The sequence below is a fragment of the Oncorhynchus mykiss genome, chromosome 24, assembly GCF_013265735.2.
Source record: "Oncorhynchus mykiss isolate Arlee chromosome 24, USDA_OmykA_1.1, whole genome shotgun sequence".
NCBI classification, from domain to species: Eukaryota; Metazoa; Chordata; class Actinopteri; order Salmoniformes; family Salmonidae; genus Oncorhynchus; species Oncorhynchus mykiss.
The window spans coordinates 3,631,065-3,649,318 of record NC_048588.1 but is presented as its reverse complement, the minus strand read 5'-3'; the positions used below and the strand labels follow the sequence as shown (position 1 = coordinate 3,649,318).

Genomic DNA, 18,254 nt, shown 5'->3' with positions numbered 1-18,254 from the left:
CAGTGCGTTTGAGTATTTCAAAGTGCAGGCCATATTGTATTGTTTCACAGCATCTTTTTGGCCTGCACCTCAAGCGAAAGGGGCCAGCCCATTCAAATGACAAACCTTGAGTTACATGCAGGGACGTAGGTTTAAAGAAACAAACTCTTACCACAACCCAACAACCATTGGCTGAAAAAATGTGTCTACCAATCAATGCATTCAATGCGTCCAGAAAGTGACTGCTTAAAAGGTGAAAGCTAAACAGAATGCTGCAGAGGCAAAACAGAGCTACCCAAGTGTTATTGCTAATTTGGCAGCGATGACGGGTTATGTTTGACTGCAGCATTCCGCGATGGAAAAGCACTTGCTATGGAGAACGGGAGCAGGTGCACTTAGTGTGAAGCTGCTGCTGATTTTTTCCTCCCCCGATTTTTCCAGATAATTCCATATGGGCATATACATATTTTATAATGAGAGCCTGTAACAAGCCTCGATAGGCAAATAGGCCGCCAGGCAGACTGATCATTCCTGGAGAGTGTGTGTGTATCCTACTGTTGGCAACAGCATGTATCAGATGTTTTTAAAAATGAGCTCTGTGGGACAAACTAGTGCCTCCAGGTGCAGATGAGACAGATGTGATGAATCAGAGTAATGTTTTAATCAAACGGGTGGAGGCGGCGAAACTCAAATCTCCCGTCTGTAAGAGGAACCACAATCGAACACACGCGCGCACACGCACACACACACACACACACACGACCACACACACACACACACACACTCGACCACATACACATGCAGGCACCTGGAAGTGAGTCAGGCCAATAAAGACATCTCCAAACTCTCCACGTAACATCTGTTAACATCTGTCGGAGTACAATTCCTACTAAATCAATACTGGTAAGGTCAGATACGGCACATTTGGAAAGTATTCAGACCCCTTGACTTTTTCCACATTTGGTTACGTGACAGTCTTATTATAAAATGGATGAGATCGTTTTCCCCGCATCAACGTACACACAATACCCCATGATGACAAAGCAAAAACCAGGTTTTTAGAAATTTTGGCAAAAATATTTATTATAAAAAAATGCACCTGAGCTCAATTTCGAGTCTCATAGCAAAGGGTCTGAATCCTAATGTGGATAAGGTTTTGTAGTTTTTTATATTCCTACTGGTACGGCTCAATGAAAACACCTTGACTCAACGGAAAAGGAACCGTTACTCGCCAAGGAAACCATTTCTCTGACAGCCCTAGTTAGATTTTCTCTGCGCCAAATCAAATCACATGAAAGGCACATTAAACATTGGAGGTACAATTAAATCCAACGGCCTTGCTCACACCACCACACCGTTATAAGTGATGGCACTATGATCTGTAACACCTGGGTAGTATCTAGGATACCAGCACACATCCATCTTCATTACAGACCAGTGTCACGGGGGATGTTTGGAATGGGTCATCTGGGCAGAGGAGAGCAGAGAAGAGTGTGGAGGCTATGGCTCATTTCTGCCAGGAAGCTTTACAGCTTGAATGAATCATCTTACTCCACATCTCTATGATGGGTACATGAAAACCAGTACGCACACAAGTGCGGACGCGCACACACACACACACACGAGTGACACATTAGCAGTGGTTTACACAGGCATTAACACCAGGGAACATGTTTGACTGGCCATTAGGAAGGCAAATGCCCTGTTAAAACTGCTACACTGCACAGGGTCTGCTCTCTCTCTCTCTTGCTTTTCCTCAACCTGTGAAAAGTAATGAGGACAGATATGTCTACCGGTTGAGACAGTGCACCCTTGGGTATCTACGTTTTTGTAAAGCGCTGGTAGAACATTCCAGTGTCATAGCCTAGGGCAAACTGTAGGTCGAACAAACACGTGCAAAATTCTGTAAATCAATACTGGTAAGGTCAGATACAGCACATTTGGAAAGTATTCAGACCCCTTGACTTTTTCCACATTTGGTTACGTGACAGTCTTATTATAAAATGAATGAGATCGTTTTTCCCTGCATCAACGAACACACAATACCCCATGATGACAAAGCAAAAACAGGTTTTTAGAAATTTTGGCAAAAATATTTATTATTAAAAAATGTACCTGAGCTCAATTTCGAGTATCATAGCAAAGGGTCTGAATCCTAATGTGGATAAGGTTTTGTAGTTTTTTATATGCAATGCTCAAAAAAATAATGGGAACGCTTAAACAACACAATGTAACTCCAAGTCAATCACACTTTTGTGAAATCAAACTGTCCACTTAGGAAGAAACACTGATTGACAATAAATTTCACATGTTGTTGTGCAAATAAATAGACAACAGGTGGAAATTATAGGCAATTAGCAAGACACCCCCAATAAAGGAGTGGTTCTGCAGGTGGGGACCACAGACCACTTCTCAGTTCCTATGCTTCCTGGCTGATGTTTTGGTCACTTTTGAATGCTGGCGGTGCTTTCACTCTAGTGGTAGCATGAGACGGAGTCTACAACCCACACAAGTGGCTCAGGTAGTGCAGCTCATCCAGGATGGCACATCAATGCGAGCTGTGGCAAGAAGGTTTGCTGTGTCTGTCAGCGTAGTGTCCAGAGCATGGAGGCGCTACCAGGAGACAGGCCAGTACATCAGGAGACGTGGAGGAGGCCGTAGGAGGGCAACAACCCAGCAGCAGGAACGCTACCTCCGCATTTGTGCAAGGAGGAGCAGGAGGAGCACTGCCAGAGCCCTGCAAAATGACCTCCAGCAGGCCACAAATGTGCATGTGTCTGCTCAAATGGTCAGAAACAGACTCCATGAGGGTGGTATGAGGGCCCGACGTCCACAGGTGGGGGTTGGGCTTGCAGCCCAACACCGTGCAGGACGTTTGGCATTTGCCAGAGAACACCAAGATTGGCAAATTCGCCACTGGCGCCCTGTGCTCTTCACAGATGAAAGTAGGTTCACACTGAGCACATGTGACAGACGTGACAGAGTATGGAGACGCCGTGGAGAATGTTCTGCTGCCTGCAACATCCTACAGCATGACCGGTTTGGCGGTGGGTCAGTCATGGTGTGGGGTGGCATTTCTTTGGGGGGGCGCCGCACAGCCCTCCATGTGCTCGCCAGAGGTAACCTGACTGCCATTAAGTACCGAGATGAGATCCTCAGACCCCTTGTGAGACCATATGCCGGTGCGGTTGGCCCTGGGTTCCTCCTAATGCAAGACAATGCTAGACCTCATGTGGCTGGAGTGTGTCAGCAGTTCCTGCAAGAGGAAGGCATTGATGCTATGGACTGGCCCGCCCGTTCCCCAGACCTGAATCCAATTGAGCACATCTGGGACATCATCTCTCGCTCCATCCACCAACGCCACGTTGCACCACAGACTGTCCGGGAGTTGGCAGATGCTTTATTCCAGGTCTGGGAGGAGATCCCTCAGGAGACCATCCACCACCTCATCAGGAGCATCCCCAGTAGTTGTAGGGAGGTCGTACAGGCACGTGGAGGCCACACACACTACTGAGCCTCATTTTGACTTGTTTTAAGGACATTACATCAAAGTAGGATCAATCTGTAGTGTGGTTTTCCACTTTAATTTTGAGTGTGACTCCAAATCCAGACCTCCATGGGTTGATAAATTTTATTTCCATTGATAATTTTTGTGTGATTTTGTTGTCAGCACATTCAACTATGTAAAGAAAAAATTATTTATAAAAAATATTTCATTCATTCAGATCTAGGATGTGTTATTTTAGTGTTCCCTTTATTTTTTCGAACGATTTCTAAAAACCTGTTTTCGCTTTATTATGGGGTATTGTGTGTAGATTGATGAGGATTTTTTCATTTTTCCATTTTAGAATAAGGTTGTAACATAACAAAATGTGGAAAAAGTCATGACAATGACAGCTGACAGTGTTGCATTCTAATATCTTTTTCAGTACGCGGTCTGGGATGTACGCCGTGGGATTTTCTTTGCCAAATGACTTTTTCAGCAGCTTTTCTCTTTCTTTCTCTCTCTGTTTCTTTTCGTTATAGATCCTTGCCACCTCGTCTAGACGGGCTTTCACCCTCTCCTTGTTCTTCCTGACTTCTTCCTTACTCGCTGCTTTTCTAGCTCTGAGCAGCTCTTTCACTTTGTTCTTCTCCAACATCTCTCTTTCTTTCCTCTCCATGTTCTCCTGCTTTGCCCTGACTATCTGGGCAATTTCAATTTCCATCTGAAAGAGAACGCCCATATATGTTAGACAGTGATCTGAGATATTATTGTTACTCCCTCTCTAGCATGCAGACAACTTAATCCATTGAATCTGATAGTATAACCATTAGGAGGTGGCTTTTAACCTCCCTGAACTGTGACTGATTAAATGGAGCACTGTATCTGCGCCTGCTCTTGCTCTCTGAACCTCAGGACAGTCTTCATCTGGTACAGCTTTACAGTATGTAAGCCTCCTTCATCCTCTCCACCATATCTATCTTCTCTATGGCCCATCTGTCTTTCTCCATTTGCATTTTCTTAATTTCACTATTCTTTCTCTCCCGCTCCCCCGTAAGCTCCAACCTCTCCTTTTCCATCTGTCATCCCTTCTTTTCTTGTCCATGCAGGTACAGAATCCTTCTATTTTTTTAATTCCAGAGCCTCTATCGCTCTCTCCTTTTCTTTCAGCTCAGTCATCCACACCTCTGCTGCCTGCGTGTTCCTCCTCTTAATCTTCTCCTCCTCCTCCTCCTTCATCCATCTTTACCCCCGTTGATCCCAGAGGCTTCATAGGCCAGCCTTGGCCCGTCTCCAAACTGTCCTCCTTCCAGCCTACTAGTGTCTGATTCCTCTCCTGGTCTGCTGAGGCCAAAGCTGTCTCCAAACCATTTCTTATGAGGTTCCATCCATTCCTCTCTCTCTCTCTCTCTCTCTCTCTCTCTCTCTCTCTCTCTCTCTCTCTCTCTCTCTCTCTCTCTCTCTCTCTCTCTCTCTCTCTCTCTCTCTCTTTCTCTCTCTCTCTCTCTCTCTCTCTCTCTCTCTCTCTCTCTCTCTCTCTCTCTCTCTCTCTCTCTCTCTCTCTCTCTCCTTCTCCGCCCTTTCATTCTCAGCTAACAGTATGTTGTTCTCCACTGTCACCTTCCACAACTTGACTTGGCCAAGGACATCTTCACCTTTGCTATCTTGTCCACCAACGTTTGTGTGTCGGCTGCTGCTTGTCCAACACCCTTTTCACCCTTTCATTCTCAGCTAACAGCCTCTTATTGTCCTCTACGGTCACGTTCCATAACTTGGCGAAGGACATCTTCTCCTTTGATATCGTGTCCCCCAACGTTTGTGTGTCGGCCGCTATGCTTTCTCTCTGTTTGTCCAACACCTCTCGCTGCCTTTCATTCTCAGCTAACAGCCTCGTGTTCTCCACGGTCAACTTCCCAATCTTGGCCAAGTGCAGTATCTTCTCCATCGTCACCTTTGTCATCTTGACTTCTATCTTTTCTTTGTCTGCCATTAAGCTTTCTCTCTGTTTCTTCAACATTTCTCTCTCCCTTTCGTTCTCAGATAACAGCTTGGTACTCTTCACTGTCACCTCTCCTATCTCGGCCAAGTTCATTATGTTCTGCACCTTCAGCTTTGCCATCTTGAGCTCCATCTTTTTTCTGTCCGACACTTCACTTTGTCTCTGTTTCTCAAGCAACTCTCTCTCTAGCTTCCATTGGTAGTGGTTTATCTCAATAGAAGCCTCATTCTCCCTGATCTGTCAAAGCAACTCTTTAATTAGCCTTTCTCTTTCTTTCTCTGGTTCCACCCTCACCTTGTTGACTTTCTCCTTCACCTCTCTATTCCAGCTTCCATCGGTTGTGGTCTACTTTGTTTACAAGTCTCAATCTCCTTTCTCATTCTCAGCAGCCCTTCATTGTCTTTCTTTCTCTCATTCCTCCCTCATCTTGTTGCCTTTCTCCATCTCCTCACTTTCAGTAAATTATTTATCCGGCTCACTGACCCCTCTCTGCATGGCGAAACATGTATTAGTTTTATTTATTTCATTTGTTCCTATCATTTTCTTAACTGTCTGACCATGACAGATTTTTGACTCCTAAGGATAATTGGTATCAACTAGTAAATGCTAGTGAGTAAGCCTGTTTTTTTTTTACTGATTTACTTAAGTCTGAAACATTTTAACACATTAGGCTATTTTTTTCTGACCAGAGTTGGCCAGATTTAGTCTCACCTCCGCGAATTCCGTCCAATTACAGAGTTAAAAAAGTAGTTTAGCGAATGGATGCGTTTTTTTCCGTTGTTTCTGCTGGTTGTTGTAACATTCTAGGGTTCTAATGTTTAGCTAATTGTTGCATCATAATGAGATTGTAATTGTGGTTTGTATTCTGGCCAAAAATCTCTGAATTCTAAAGATATTAGAACGATATGTAAAAAAAAATCTTAATGACCTAATACATAGAATTACACAATTCTAGCTCATGGATGAGGTATCAAATTAATAAATCATTAATTCCGAGGCAAAGAAATTAGGTTCAAAATAAAGATGACTTTGTAAGTAATTAAATGTCCCATATTTTTTTTTATAACAAAAAAAATAGTCATGTAAGGCTATATAGTACGGTATGGTTCGTCACTGGGTTTCTTGAAGGTGGTTAGAGAAAATTAGAGAGGAAAAATATTTTTGCCATATGCAAATTATGAAACATTTGAAAACCTAAAAATCACCTCGAATCACCTCGAAAAGCGGATAGTCTTTGGAAACATGTAGCATTTCTGATATGTTATATGACCTAGAGCAGTACATTTAACAGTCTCGGGGACTGAGAGCGAGAGAGAATGAAAGTGCGAGAGAGAGAGAGAGAGAGAGAGAGAGAGAGAGTGTAGGCAACGCGTGGGCGAAAGAGTGCGAGAGAGAGAGAGCAGAAAGTGACACATGCACTGCCCACTCTTTATCACTAGCTGTCAGACAGATGCTTGCGACAGTCGGAGAGGTAGAGTTTCGGAGAAAGACAACGGGGACTATAGAACAGACTGATCAAAAGACATGGAGTGGCAGTCGATTTTTATCGCCAATTGAGACCCGTTTGGTAAGAGTTGAGCTTGTTTCGTTCCTATACACAGTGTTATTTATTACTCATGAATGTCAATATCGTTTGAACTGCTCTTGCGCAATGGATCCCTAAATAGTTGCGTGTTTTCTTTAAGAAAGAGAACCGTTTTATACCTTGGAGACTTTGGAAACTTTACAGAAGAGCAACAAGAGAAATGGAAACAATTTGGGGGAAATCCACTGAATCACAATGATTCAACAATGCCAAACCATTGGTCACAGACTTCCGTTCAATGTCTAGTTTTGAGTTGTCAACTAACGTGAATTCAACCTGAAATCAACAAAACATGTCACCATGTCATTGGATTTAGGTCAAAAGTTGGGTGAAAAAAATTGTTTTCGAGGTTGACTCAAGGACATCAAATTGACATTTTTGCTTGAAATGAGTGGAAGGAACGTTGATTCAACCGGTTTTTGCCCAGTGGAATGGGTCTTAACACTTACCATAGCCTTTTCTGCTGCCAAAAAAGGGTGACTTTAAGAGCTTGAGGGGGCCCACCACAACACTGACAGCCTGACACACAACACACACACACACACTGAACCTCGAGTCATGCTGTCGAACGAGAGCTGCGAGAACAGCACCCACATCCACACGGACGGGAACCCGGTGGTGAGCACGGTGATGTTCATCCTGGGGGTGATGGGGAACTTCATCGCCCTGGCTATCCTGGGGGTCCACCAGAAGGAGCGGCGCACCAAGTCCTCCGTCTTCTGCATCCTGGTGACGGGACTGGCCCTGACTGACCTGCTGGGAACCTGCTTCCTCAGCCCATTGGTGTTTGTGTGCTACGCCCGCCAGCGATCCCTGCTGGGGCTCACTGGGGACCAGGGACTCTGTGGCCTCTTTGCCTTTGCCATGACCTTCTTCGGCCTGGCCTCCATGCTCATCCTCTGTGCCATGGCCGTGGAGCGCTGCCTGGCCATCAGCCACCCCTATTTTTACTCCAAGTGCGTCCGACGCAGCTTCGCCAAGGTGGCCCTCCTGCTTATCTACATCTTCACCTGCGCCTTCTGTGTTTTGCCATTCTTCGGCTACGGCCGCCACAAGCAGTACTGCCCGGGCACGTGGTGCTTCATCAAGATGGAGGCGGTGGGCGAGGGGGCGGACGAAGAGAGGAAGGTTCTGGCATTCTCGCTGTCCTACGCCTCGGTCATGGCGCTGCTGATTGTGGCGGTGTTTGTGTGCAACGGCTCGGTGATCGTCAGCCTGTGCCGGATGCACCGAAGCCAGATGACACGGCGTGGTTCGGTGGGGAATGGAGGGAGGAAGAGGAAGATGAGTCTGGGCTGGTTCGGACAGGGGGAGGAGGAGATGGACCACCTGATGCTGCTGGCCTCCATGACGGTCATCTTCGTTGTCTGCTCCTTGCCGCTCACTGTGAGTTGACCTCTGACCTCTCTCTCTCTGACCCATATCCCTGTGTGTTTGTTGTTGTGTGTGTTCGATTATGTGTGTGCATATACGTGTGGCCCCAAGCTATGACTGACACACGTTCTGTGACTTATCTGCGACTCAAACTCTGTGTGACTCACTGTATTTACTCACTTTTCCCTTTGGCCGAGTGACCTCTTTCTCTTTTGTGTCTCTTCAATTGTCTTATCCTCTTGGTCTGGATCTCTCTGTATGTGATTCTGTCTGATACCTAAGTCATGACCCTACAGTACACTGTTATACTGTGGCTATTAGACATTCAAAACCACTTCGCTATGCTCCTGATCTCTCTCTGTACACACATTCTGTGTAAACAATGGCATGCTTTTGAGGAAGCATCCGATGTGGGAGAACTTTGTTCCAAGGAAGAAACTGTTTAAAAAAAACAAGCGGGCCTGTCTCTTCTCCTCTACTCCCAATGGGGCCGTTCCTTATGACATATCCAATGCCCAGAGAGGTTTGGTTGCGTAACCGGGCCGTCATTTGGATTGTAAAATAAACCTGACCGTTGATGTTTTGCTACTCTAATTGAGAGGTGTGTGCTAAACCTGCCAGCCCTGGAGGACTGGATCTGGCCCCTCCCTTCCCAGAGGGCTGTGGGGCGGGTCTCTGCTTGTGGGTGCTGTTCAGTGGGTTTGACACTGAGTTGGGGAGGCACCCTCCTGTCCCTGTCCCTTCTGGCTGTTACCACACACACAGACACAGACACATACACAGACACAGACACAGACACAGACACACACAGACACAGACACAGACACACACACAGACACACACACATACATATGGAGATTTGTTGAAATACTGATATTGTGAGGGTTGAAACCAAAACAATCTATGTTTTGCTGAAATTCACTGTTTGAGTGTAAAGATATAAGCCTGCTACCCTTGATTGCATACTGAATAAGCTTGCCAGTTTCCTTTGATTTAAGTTCAATCATTGATTTGTGCTACTAAGTACAGTTGAGTAATGGCATTCCAGTTGCCAAAGTAGTTAAAGAGTAACTCCAAGGAATGAGGATAATTGACTGTAACGTCAACTGTTGCCCTTTTTCTTTGAGTCATTCCATACCAATCTTCTCCCCGAGGTCTCTCTGCTGCCTGTGGGTAATACTCCATGATGAGACAGAAAGATGACAGAGCGGTTTTTAGGGAACTGTCTCGTTGCAGTCTGTCAGGAGCTGTGGTTGATACCTTGGGGGGGAAATAGGCAGGCACGTCCTGACTCCTGAGTCACTTCTTGAACCAGACGGCATCCGTGGGGGCAGAATTTCCTCCAACCTCCAGCAATGATTTGGCATACTTGTCGAAATTCAAATCCAACCAAATACTACTAAATGTGTAGATCGAGTCAGTTTGATTCACATGCAGATGGTAAGAAAGATTGCCCTGCAGGTTCGGCCTGGGCCTGTGATACCCGATACCCGCTTTAGTTGTGCATTGGCAGTTTCTCTCTTGTTTCTCTTTGACAGTCATTCAATTAGACGAACAATTGTTAGATTGGTAAGTTAGTCTAGCCCGCTATCTACACTTGTAGTAATCATGGCCAAATACCGACCAGGCATGCAGGGCACGTTAAGGCTGTTAGTCTGCTGATGAATTGAATAGCCTGTTATTAAGGAATCGCCCAACTGACTGACTCACACACCACACTGCGTGTGTGTGTGTGTGTGTGTGACTATGAGTGGATTAGAGTGAGGCAATAGAGGAGTGTGTATAGGATGAGATGAGTGCAGTTCAGCACAGTGCATGTCAATGCAGCAGTCTCTCTCTCCTCCCAGCTAAGCCCTGCTGCTTTGCCTTACAGCCCCAGACCTGAAGTTGAGATGCAGGTTTTTAGAGTGTAAGACTGCTGGAACATGATGGACACCTGAGCAAGAGGAGGATGGAGGAAAGAAACTACTCGCGTTTCTATGATTCCCTCTTCAATATGGTCGAGTGGCAGTGGGATAGAGAGTCTAGTTTATGTAATTCACTTACCCCTCCTGTCAATACTGAGCACACATACGTACAGTAGAGTCCACACACACTTAGACTCACAGGCGCGCCGCCGTCTCTCTGTCAAATTCTTATTAATGGAACGCAAAAAACACGTTGCTGTAACACTATACAGTAGAGCACAACGCCAGGCGCTGAAGAATAGATGCTTTTTCGTACAGCGGTCTGATTTCAGTACCGCCACAAGCTCTTAGTGAGGCTTAGCTGGAACACGCGAATGTGAGCGAGACGGAAAGAAGAGGTGCATTTGGGCTGATAAGAGGAGGATGTGTTAGCTTTCAATCTGTCCACTCTGGAAGGAATGGATGGGGTGAGGGAGAGGGAGGGAGAGGGAGATTGAAAACCAGAAAAAGAGGAGAAGAGATGAGTAACCAGCTGGACTGGTGCTGCTTGATGCAGTGTAGGTAGGTCATATTCATGGAAAAAGCTCCGTGAAGGCATATATCAATTCTTCAAAACATTTTCCACCCTTAAAAATGAGGAATAAGAAAAGGCTTTCTGGTCAAACGGATGGAAAAGGGGTACTTGCCTTCTGTAAATGTAAGAAATGTTGCCTAGTGTCTTGTCATTCTGTCACCAAAAATATTGAACGTTTACAGAAGTACCAAGTAAAGGCCGACCTACCGATTTAGTTAGTGTTTTTACTGAAAGCAATTTGGTTTATGATTTATTAAGTGATTAAAATGTGTCATTCGGTTACCAAATCGGTAACAGAATGACCAGAAAATCTGTAACAAAATGACTGCAACTGAATTGGCTACCATGGGAATTCATAGTAGTCACCAAGTCACAAGGTACAGTATAAACAAGTAGAGTATAGGACAGCACACTAGAGTAGAGTACAGTATTATTTACTTAACAATACAGTACTCTACACGGCTGTGCTGTGTTCTGCTGTGCTCTACTCTACTGTGCTACTCTGTGATGTCCAAGCGTCTCGACTATAATCATAGACACGTCTATGATTGGTACAGATTTGGTCCATTCCGGACCAACCAAATTTGGTCTTGTTTGGGGGCGGAGCTCATTAGAATAATAGCCAATGTGTAGAATAATACCCAAGCGTGTACCTATTCAGGATATCACCATGAAGAGAATGACATTCATAGTTATGCATTTCTGTATAGTACAGATCAGGGACCCATGGTGTCATTCTGTTACCATCATTCTGTTATTGCAGAGTTGTTAAACTCATTCCATGGAGGGCCTAGTGTCTGCAGGTTTTTCCTTTCAAGACCTAGACAACCAGGTGAGGGGAGTTCTTTACTAGTTAGTGACCTTAATTCATCGATCAAGTACAGTCGTGGCCAAAAGTTTTGAGAATGACACATTAATTTCCACAAAGTTTGCTGCTTCAGTGTCTTTAGATATTTTTGTCAGATGTTACTATGGAATACTGAAGTATAATTACAAGCATTTCATATGTGTCAAAGGCTTTTATTGACAATTACATGAAGTTGATGCAAAGAGTCAACATTTGCAGTGTTGACCCTTCTTTTTCAAGTCCTCTGCAATCTGCCCTGGCATGCTGCCAATTAACTTCTTGGGGATTCATTTCATTTGCAAGGCAAAGGGGGACTTTGCAATTAATTGCAATTCATCTGATCACTCTTCATAACATTCTGGAGTATATGCCAATTTCCATCATACAAACTGAGGCAGCAGACTTTGTAAAAATTAATATTTGTGTCATTCTCAAAACTTTTGGCCAAACTGTACAAGGGTGGAGCGGAAACCCGCAGACACTTGGTCCTCCTTGGAATGAGTTTAACAGGTTTTATCAGATGTTAAATCCACTTCACTTACTGTAGTTCATTAAAGCAAAATAGACTTTTCCGAACTCAAGGTGTCCTATCATTGCGGACATCCCCTTCTTTCTGCAGACATCTCTGAATCTTAATTCGGAGTAAATATAGATATTTACAGAATTTCTGGAAAACGTTGTCACATCAAAAACTGAGGGAGATGTTAGTGTCATTCTGTAACCACACTTTACATCTGTACAGTTATGAGTGCAATTGTGGTTAGAAAAAGTTTGGTTCCCCAACACAAAATTGAATCCAGACAGAAAATGTGGTTGTTTTTTATTAATTTTATTTATCCGTTATTTTACCAGGTAAGTTGACTGAGAACACGTTCTCATTTGCAGCAACGACCTGGGGAATAGTTACAGGGGAGAGGAGGGGGATGAATGAGCCAATTGTAAACTGGGGATTATTAGGTGACCGTGATGGTTTGAGGGCCAGATTGGGAATTTAGCCAGGACACCGGGGTTAACACCCCTACTCTTACGATAAGTGCCATGGGATCTTTAATGACCTCAGAGAGTCAGGACACCCGTTTAACGTCCCATCCAAAAGACAGCACCCTACACAGGGCAGTGTCCCCAATCCCTGTCCTGGGGTATTGGGATATTTTTTTTTTAGACCAGAGGAAAGAGTGCCTCCTACTGGCCCTCCAACACCACTTCCAGCAGCATCTGGTCTCCCATCCAGGACCAACCCTGCTTAGCTTCAGAAGCAAGCCAGCAGTGGTATGCAGGGTGGTATCATTAACATCGCAGGCTCAGACCAACATTCGATGATGGAGTCTGTAGGTATTTATAACGTTTGCTTTGTGGTTTATTGAGGAGGCAATTTTTCAGCTGTGAAACGGTGAAAGGTACGACAATGTGTAACATAACAGGATTGCAGACATTGCACCAGCTGACAAAGTTCCCTTTTAGACTTCTTTTCATGTTTCAATCTGGAGCCTACTTCTCAAATCTGACTCGAGGTCAGTAGCTATGTGCAGTATTGTAATTTGTTGGTCCCTGCCAGACTGTATTTACCTAGGCCTCATAGCGCTGCCCATATGGCCTTCAATTCCTTTTCACCCTGCTTTGATTTACATCCTGCATGTGGTTGCCGAAAGCGTTTGTGACACGGAGCAGAATAGATTGGTATCGTTAAACGATCGCCCTTGACGCTCTGAGGGCTATAGTGCGTCACTGTGGCTGATCTATCACACCGAGATGTGACTGTGTTTTGGGATGCGTTTGTGTATGTAATACATCGGTCTGATGTGTATAAGAGCGGAAGTCCTTTTTCTCTGGTGAACATTCCATGGTCTGATGCTTTTATCGATTTGATTGTAAATGTCATTGGTTATTTATAGTGCCTTGCAAAAGTATTCAGACCCCGTTAATTTCTTCACACTTTGTTGTGTTACAAAGTGGAATTCAAATAGATTGAATTGTCATTTTGGTCAACAAAATACTCATGTTAAAGTGGAAGATTATTCATATTTTTTAAAGATGAATATAAAAGCAAATAAATCAAATATGGTTGTTGCATAAGTATTCAACCCCTTTGTTTAACCAAGTCTAAATTAGTTGAGGTGTAAAATCACATAAAAAGCTACATGGACTCACTCTATGTGAAATAATAGGGGCTGACATGGTTTTTAAGTGCTATGTGGATTTTTTTTTATTTTTAAGAAGTTCATACCATGAATATTTTTTCTAGTTGGTTTTGAATTTTAAGACCACTTAAAAAAATACAAAATACAGGGAATGCCAAGAGTGTGCAAAGCTGTCATGAAGGCAAAGGGTGGCTAATTTGAAGAATCTCAGGTATATAATATGTATTTATATTTAATATATTATTTCATAGTTTTGATGTCTTCGCTATTATTCTACAATGTAGAAAATAGTACAAATAAAGAAAAACCCTTCAATGAGTAGGTGTGTCCAAACTTTTGACTGATACTGTATTTCCGTTCATTTTTTCCCAACTGGTACCAGGGCGACATTCAGACGAGTATGGTGAGGCCTGTGGGCGTCCTAGAGCAAAACAACATAATTAGTGTGTAGCCCAAAAGTTTCGGACACTACAGGCAGAAGCTGGGAGATTGGCTGTACCGACTTCAGACCAGTCCCATCTTTCCATAGAGGGGTCATAATAGTTTGTAGGCCAAAAAGTTTGGATGCTACGGATGATTCTGTGAGAAGACCGTTTTTTCGGGATGTCTCGTGGTCTGACAAACACCGCTCTAGCTCTGTCCCCTTTCAACACAGATGTCTCGTGGTCTGACAAACACCGCTCTAGCTCTGTCCCCTTTCAACACAGATGTCTCGTGGTCTGACAAACACCGCTCTAGCTCTAGACCCCTTTCAACACAGATGTCTCGTGGTCTGACAAACACCGCTCTAGCTCTGTCCCCTTTCAACACAGATGTCTCGTGGTCTGACAAACACCGCTCTAGCTCTGTCCCCTTTCAACACAGATGTCTCGTGGTCTGACAAACACCGCTCTAGGTCTGTCCCCTTTCAACACAGATGTCTCGTGGTCTGACAAACACCGCTCTAGCTCTGTCCCCTTTCAACACAGATGTCTCGTGGTCTGGCAAACACCGCTCTAGCTCTGTCCCCTTTCAACGCAGATGTCTCGTGGTCTGGCAAACACCGCTCTAGCTCTGTCCCCTTTCAACACAGATGTCTCGTGGTCTGACAAACACCGCTCTAGCTCTGTCCCCTTTCAACACAGATGTCTCGTGGTCTGACAAACACCGCTCTAGGTCTGTCCCCTTTCAACACAGATGCGGAAGTGCGACATCGGCGGATGCGGTGGATTGAGACGCATCCAATGCAAAAAACGAAATGCAAAACTGCAAAAAACATCTGTAGCTGGCAGTGCATTCAGAAAGTATTCAGACCCCTTCCCTTTTTCCACATTTTGTTATGTTACAGCAGTATTCTATAATGGATTCAATTGTTTTTTTTCCCCCCTTAATCAAGTGTTCAGATACTTTACTCAGTACTTTGTTGAAGCACCTTTGGCAGCAATTACAGCCTTCAGTCTTTTAGGTTTGACGCTACAAGCTTGGTGCACCTGTATTTGGGGAGTTTCTCCCATTCTTCCCTGCAGATCCTCTCAAGTTTTGTCAGGGTGGATGGGGGGCGTCGCTGCACAGCTATTTTCAGGTCTATCCAGAGATGTTAGATCGGGTTCAAGTCCGGGCTTGGGCTGAGCCACTCAAGGACATTCAGAGACTTGTCCCGAAGCCACTCCTACGTTGTCTTGGCTGTGTGCTTAGGGTCATTGCCCTGTTGGAAGGATACCTTTTGCCCCAGTCTGAGGTCTTGAGCGCTCTGGAGAAAACTCCTTCCATTTAAGAATGATGGAGGCCACTGTGTTCTTGGGGACCTTCAATGTGGCAGAAATGTTTTGGTACCCTTCCCCAGAAGTGTGCCTCGATACAATCCTGTCTCGGAGCTCTACGGATAATTCCTTCCACCTCATGGCTTGGTTTTTGCTCTGACATGCACTGTCAACAGCACTGTCAACCTTTTTTAGACAGGTGTGTGCCTTTCCAAATCATGTCCAATCAATTTAATTTACCACAGTTGGACTCCAATCAAGTTGTAGAAACATCTCAAGGATGATCAATGGAAACAGGATGCACCTGAGCTCAATTTCGAGTTTAATAGCAAAGGGTCTGAATACTTATGCGAACAAGGTATTTCTGTTTTCTATTTTTAATACTTTTGCAAGAATTGTTCCATTGACACAAAACATGTAAAACAAAATGTCAGCAAGACCTGGGAGAAGCAATTGATGACGATGAATGGATACAGGTATGTTAGAATGCCCAGTCATGTTCATATCATCTCAGACATATATTTATGCAGTTCAAGACCATCCATAGAGGGTAGTAACTGCCAGTGAAACTGAATAGCATGCACTCAAAAATGTTATTATCCTGCTGGAGGTATAAAAGGGGACATATTTAAAATATATATATATATATATATATATATGTAACCTTTATTTAACTAGCCAAGTCAGTTAAGAACAAATTCTTATTTGTAATGACAGCCTACCTGATACCATATGTTGAGGTCTTGTGAAGGCTGGCTGAATTCTGGCAAAGAGTATGTCCGTTTATCTCAGCATGTCTACGGATACTGCCTTCTCCCCGTTTTCATTTGCTTTGAATTGTTGATACTGGAGACTGTTATCAGAAGAAACGGTGTAACCAAGCATTTAAAGTGGCTAATAAATGCATTGCCATTCATTGGAAGGTTGGTTATCCTCCCTTAATGTATGGATGAAATGTCAAGTTATGTACAGTACCACTAGATTTGATTTGAGATTGATGGTATACTGTGCAACTGTTATAAGGTCTGGAAGCCTTATGTGGAATACTGTACGACAAAAGGAGTTTGTATTGAAAACATGTCCACGTCAGGGGAGATTTAGGCAATCCTTAGTTGCTGGGCTGCTCATTCCTGGTCCTGGGAGTCTGCTGTACTGTTGACAGTCTGAAACACTCTGAAACACCTGAAACCAATAATGAATGTTTCACTAAGATCCTAAAGCTGAGTGGGGTGTGTTGGGTTGGGGCGTTGCAGGGCCGTGGACCCATAGAGGCAGGACGAGGTGACCCAGCTATTGGCTGTCTTGAGTGGGTGAAAATAGGTTCCAATCAAAGTATCAACCAAATTGTGATGAGTGTAATTCACCCAGATGAAAAAGATACTATAGTATACTATGGTAGAAATACTATAGTATTCACTGTAGTGTTTTTGTGGACTTTACTGTAGTATTCACTGTAGTGTTTTGAAAAGTTAAGTCTGCAAATGACATAACTGTAGTGTACTGTAGTATTTACAGTTTACTATAGTATAAATACTTACTGTAGTTTTTTTGCTAATTGTAGTATGCTGCAGTATTTACTGTATTGTTTTTGAGGAGTGTAGCAACATTTCCATAACCTGTAGGACTGAGGTCTGCATGGATAGGTCAGAGTGTCTGCTCTTTTCCACAAGCTAAGACAACCTCTTATCTCTCAGTCAGTGTGATAAGGGGTTAAGAATCATGCAAGTTGATCATAACAAACCACATTTAAGGGTGAAAGATGTGGGAGTGCAGCCGTGCATGCTCCATTGTTTTGGTCTGTGTGCTATTGCTCAAGGGCACATTAACAGATTTTTCACCTAGTCGGCTCGGGGACCTTTCGGGTTACTGGCCCAACGCTGTTAACCACTAGGCTACCTGCTTCCCCTGCTTGCATACCTTATCCTGCTGTTGTCACAGTTCCGCATATCTAGTTTGGAGTCTTCCGGAGAGTAGATGTGCTCTGTGAAAGAGATAACAAACCCACTTCCATGACCTCTCCTCCTGTTATTTCCTTACTATATATGGTAAACACATGCCCATTCATCTGACAAGGCCAGACTAATAGCCTGCCTGTAGCGTGCCTTTCAGCTCATTGACCCTCACCCCTATCCGTCCCCCGTACGTCCCCTAATCGCCCTCTAGGGAACTACCCACATGGAAAAAAATACTATAGAATACTACAGTACTTACTATAGAATTCTATAGTAAACTGCAGTATACTGTAGAATACCAAACTACACTGTAGTATCCCTCGATCATGTGTACTTACTATAGAATGTTGTAGTATACTGTAGAGTACTAAAGTAAATACTACAGTGTTATCTGGAGACAAAAAAAAACTACTAGTAAATACTACAGTAATGTCTGAAAAAAATACTACAGACCCCCAAAATACTACATTTTTTAAAATTATAGTAAATGCTACAGTATTTGATTTGCATATACCCTGCCCATTCCCCTCCACCATATCGCAGTTTGTGACACCATAAGTAGGAAATCTACATGCCAAGTGAAGGCCATATTGATTTCCCTACAGGTTATTGAAAATGTGGTCTTTTACTATTTCTCCAGTAGGTTTCCTGAAGGAAAAAGCCTCCACTTCTGTGT

The 18,254-nt window shown here is 43.9% G+C and overlaps 1 protein-coding gene across 1 annotated transcript in view; it reads left to right on the top strand.

Annotated features, from left to right (window-relative positions):
• Positions 1–6,833: 6,833 nt before the first annotated feature.
• LOC110503301 (prostacyclin receptor-like) overlaps positions 6,834–18,254 on the top strand; it is a 43,347-nt gene continuing 31,926 nt past the window's right edge. The window contains exon 1 of the mRNA XM_036961974.1: positions 6,834–8,433. Coding sequence (XP_036817869.1) covers positions 7,606–8,433 — 828 coding nt within the window. The 5' untranslated portion in view covers positions 6,834–7,605. The remainder of the gene's footprint in view (positions 8,434–18,254) is intronic.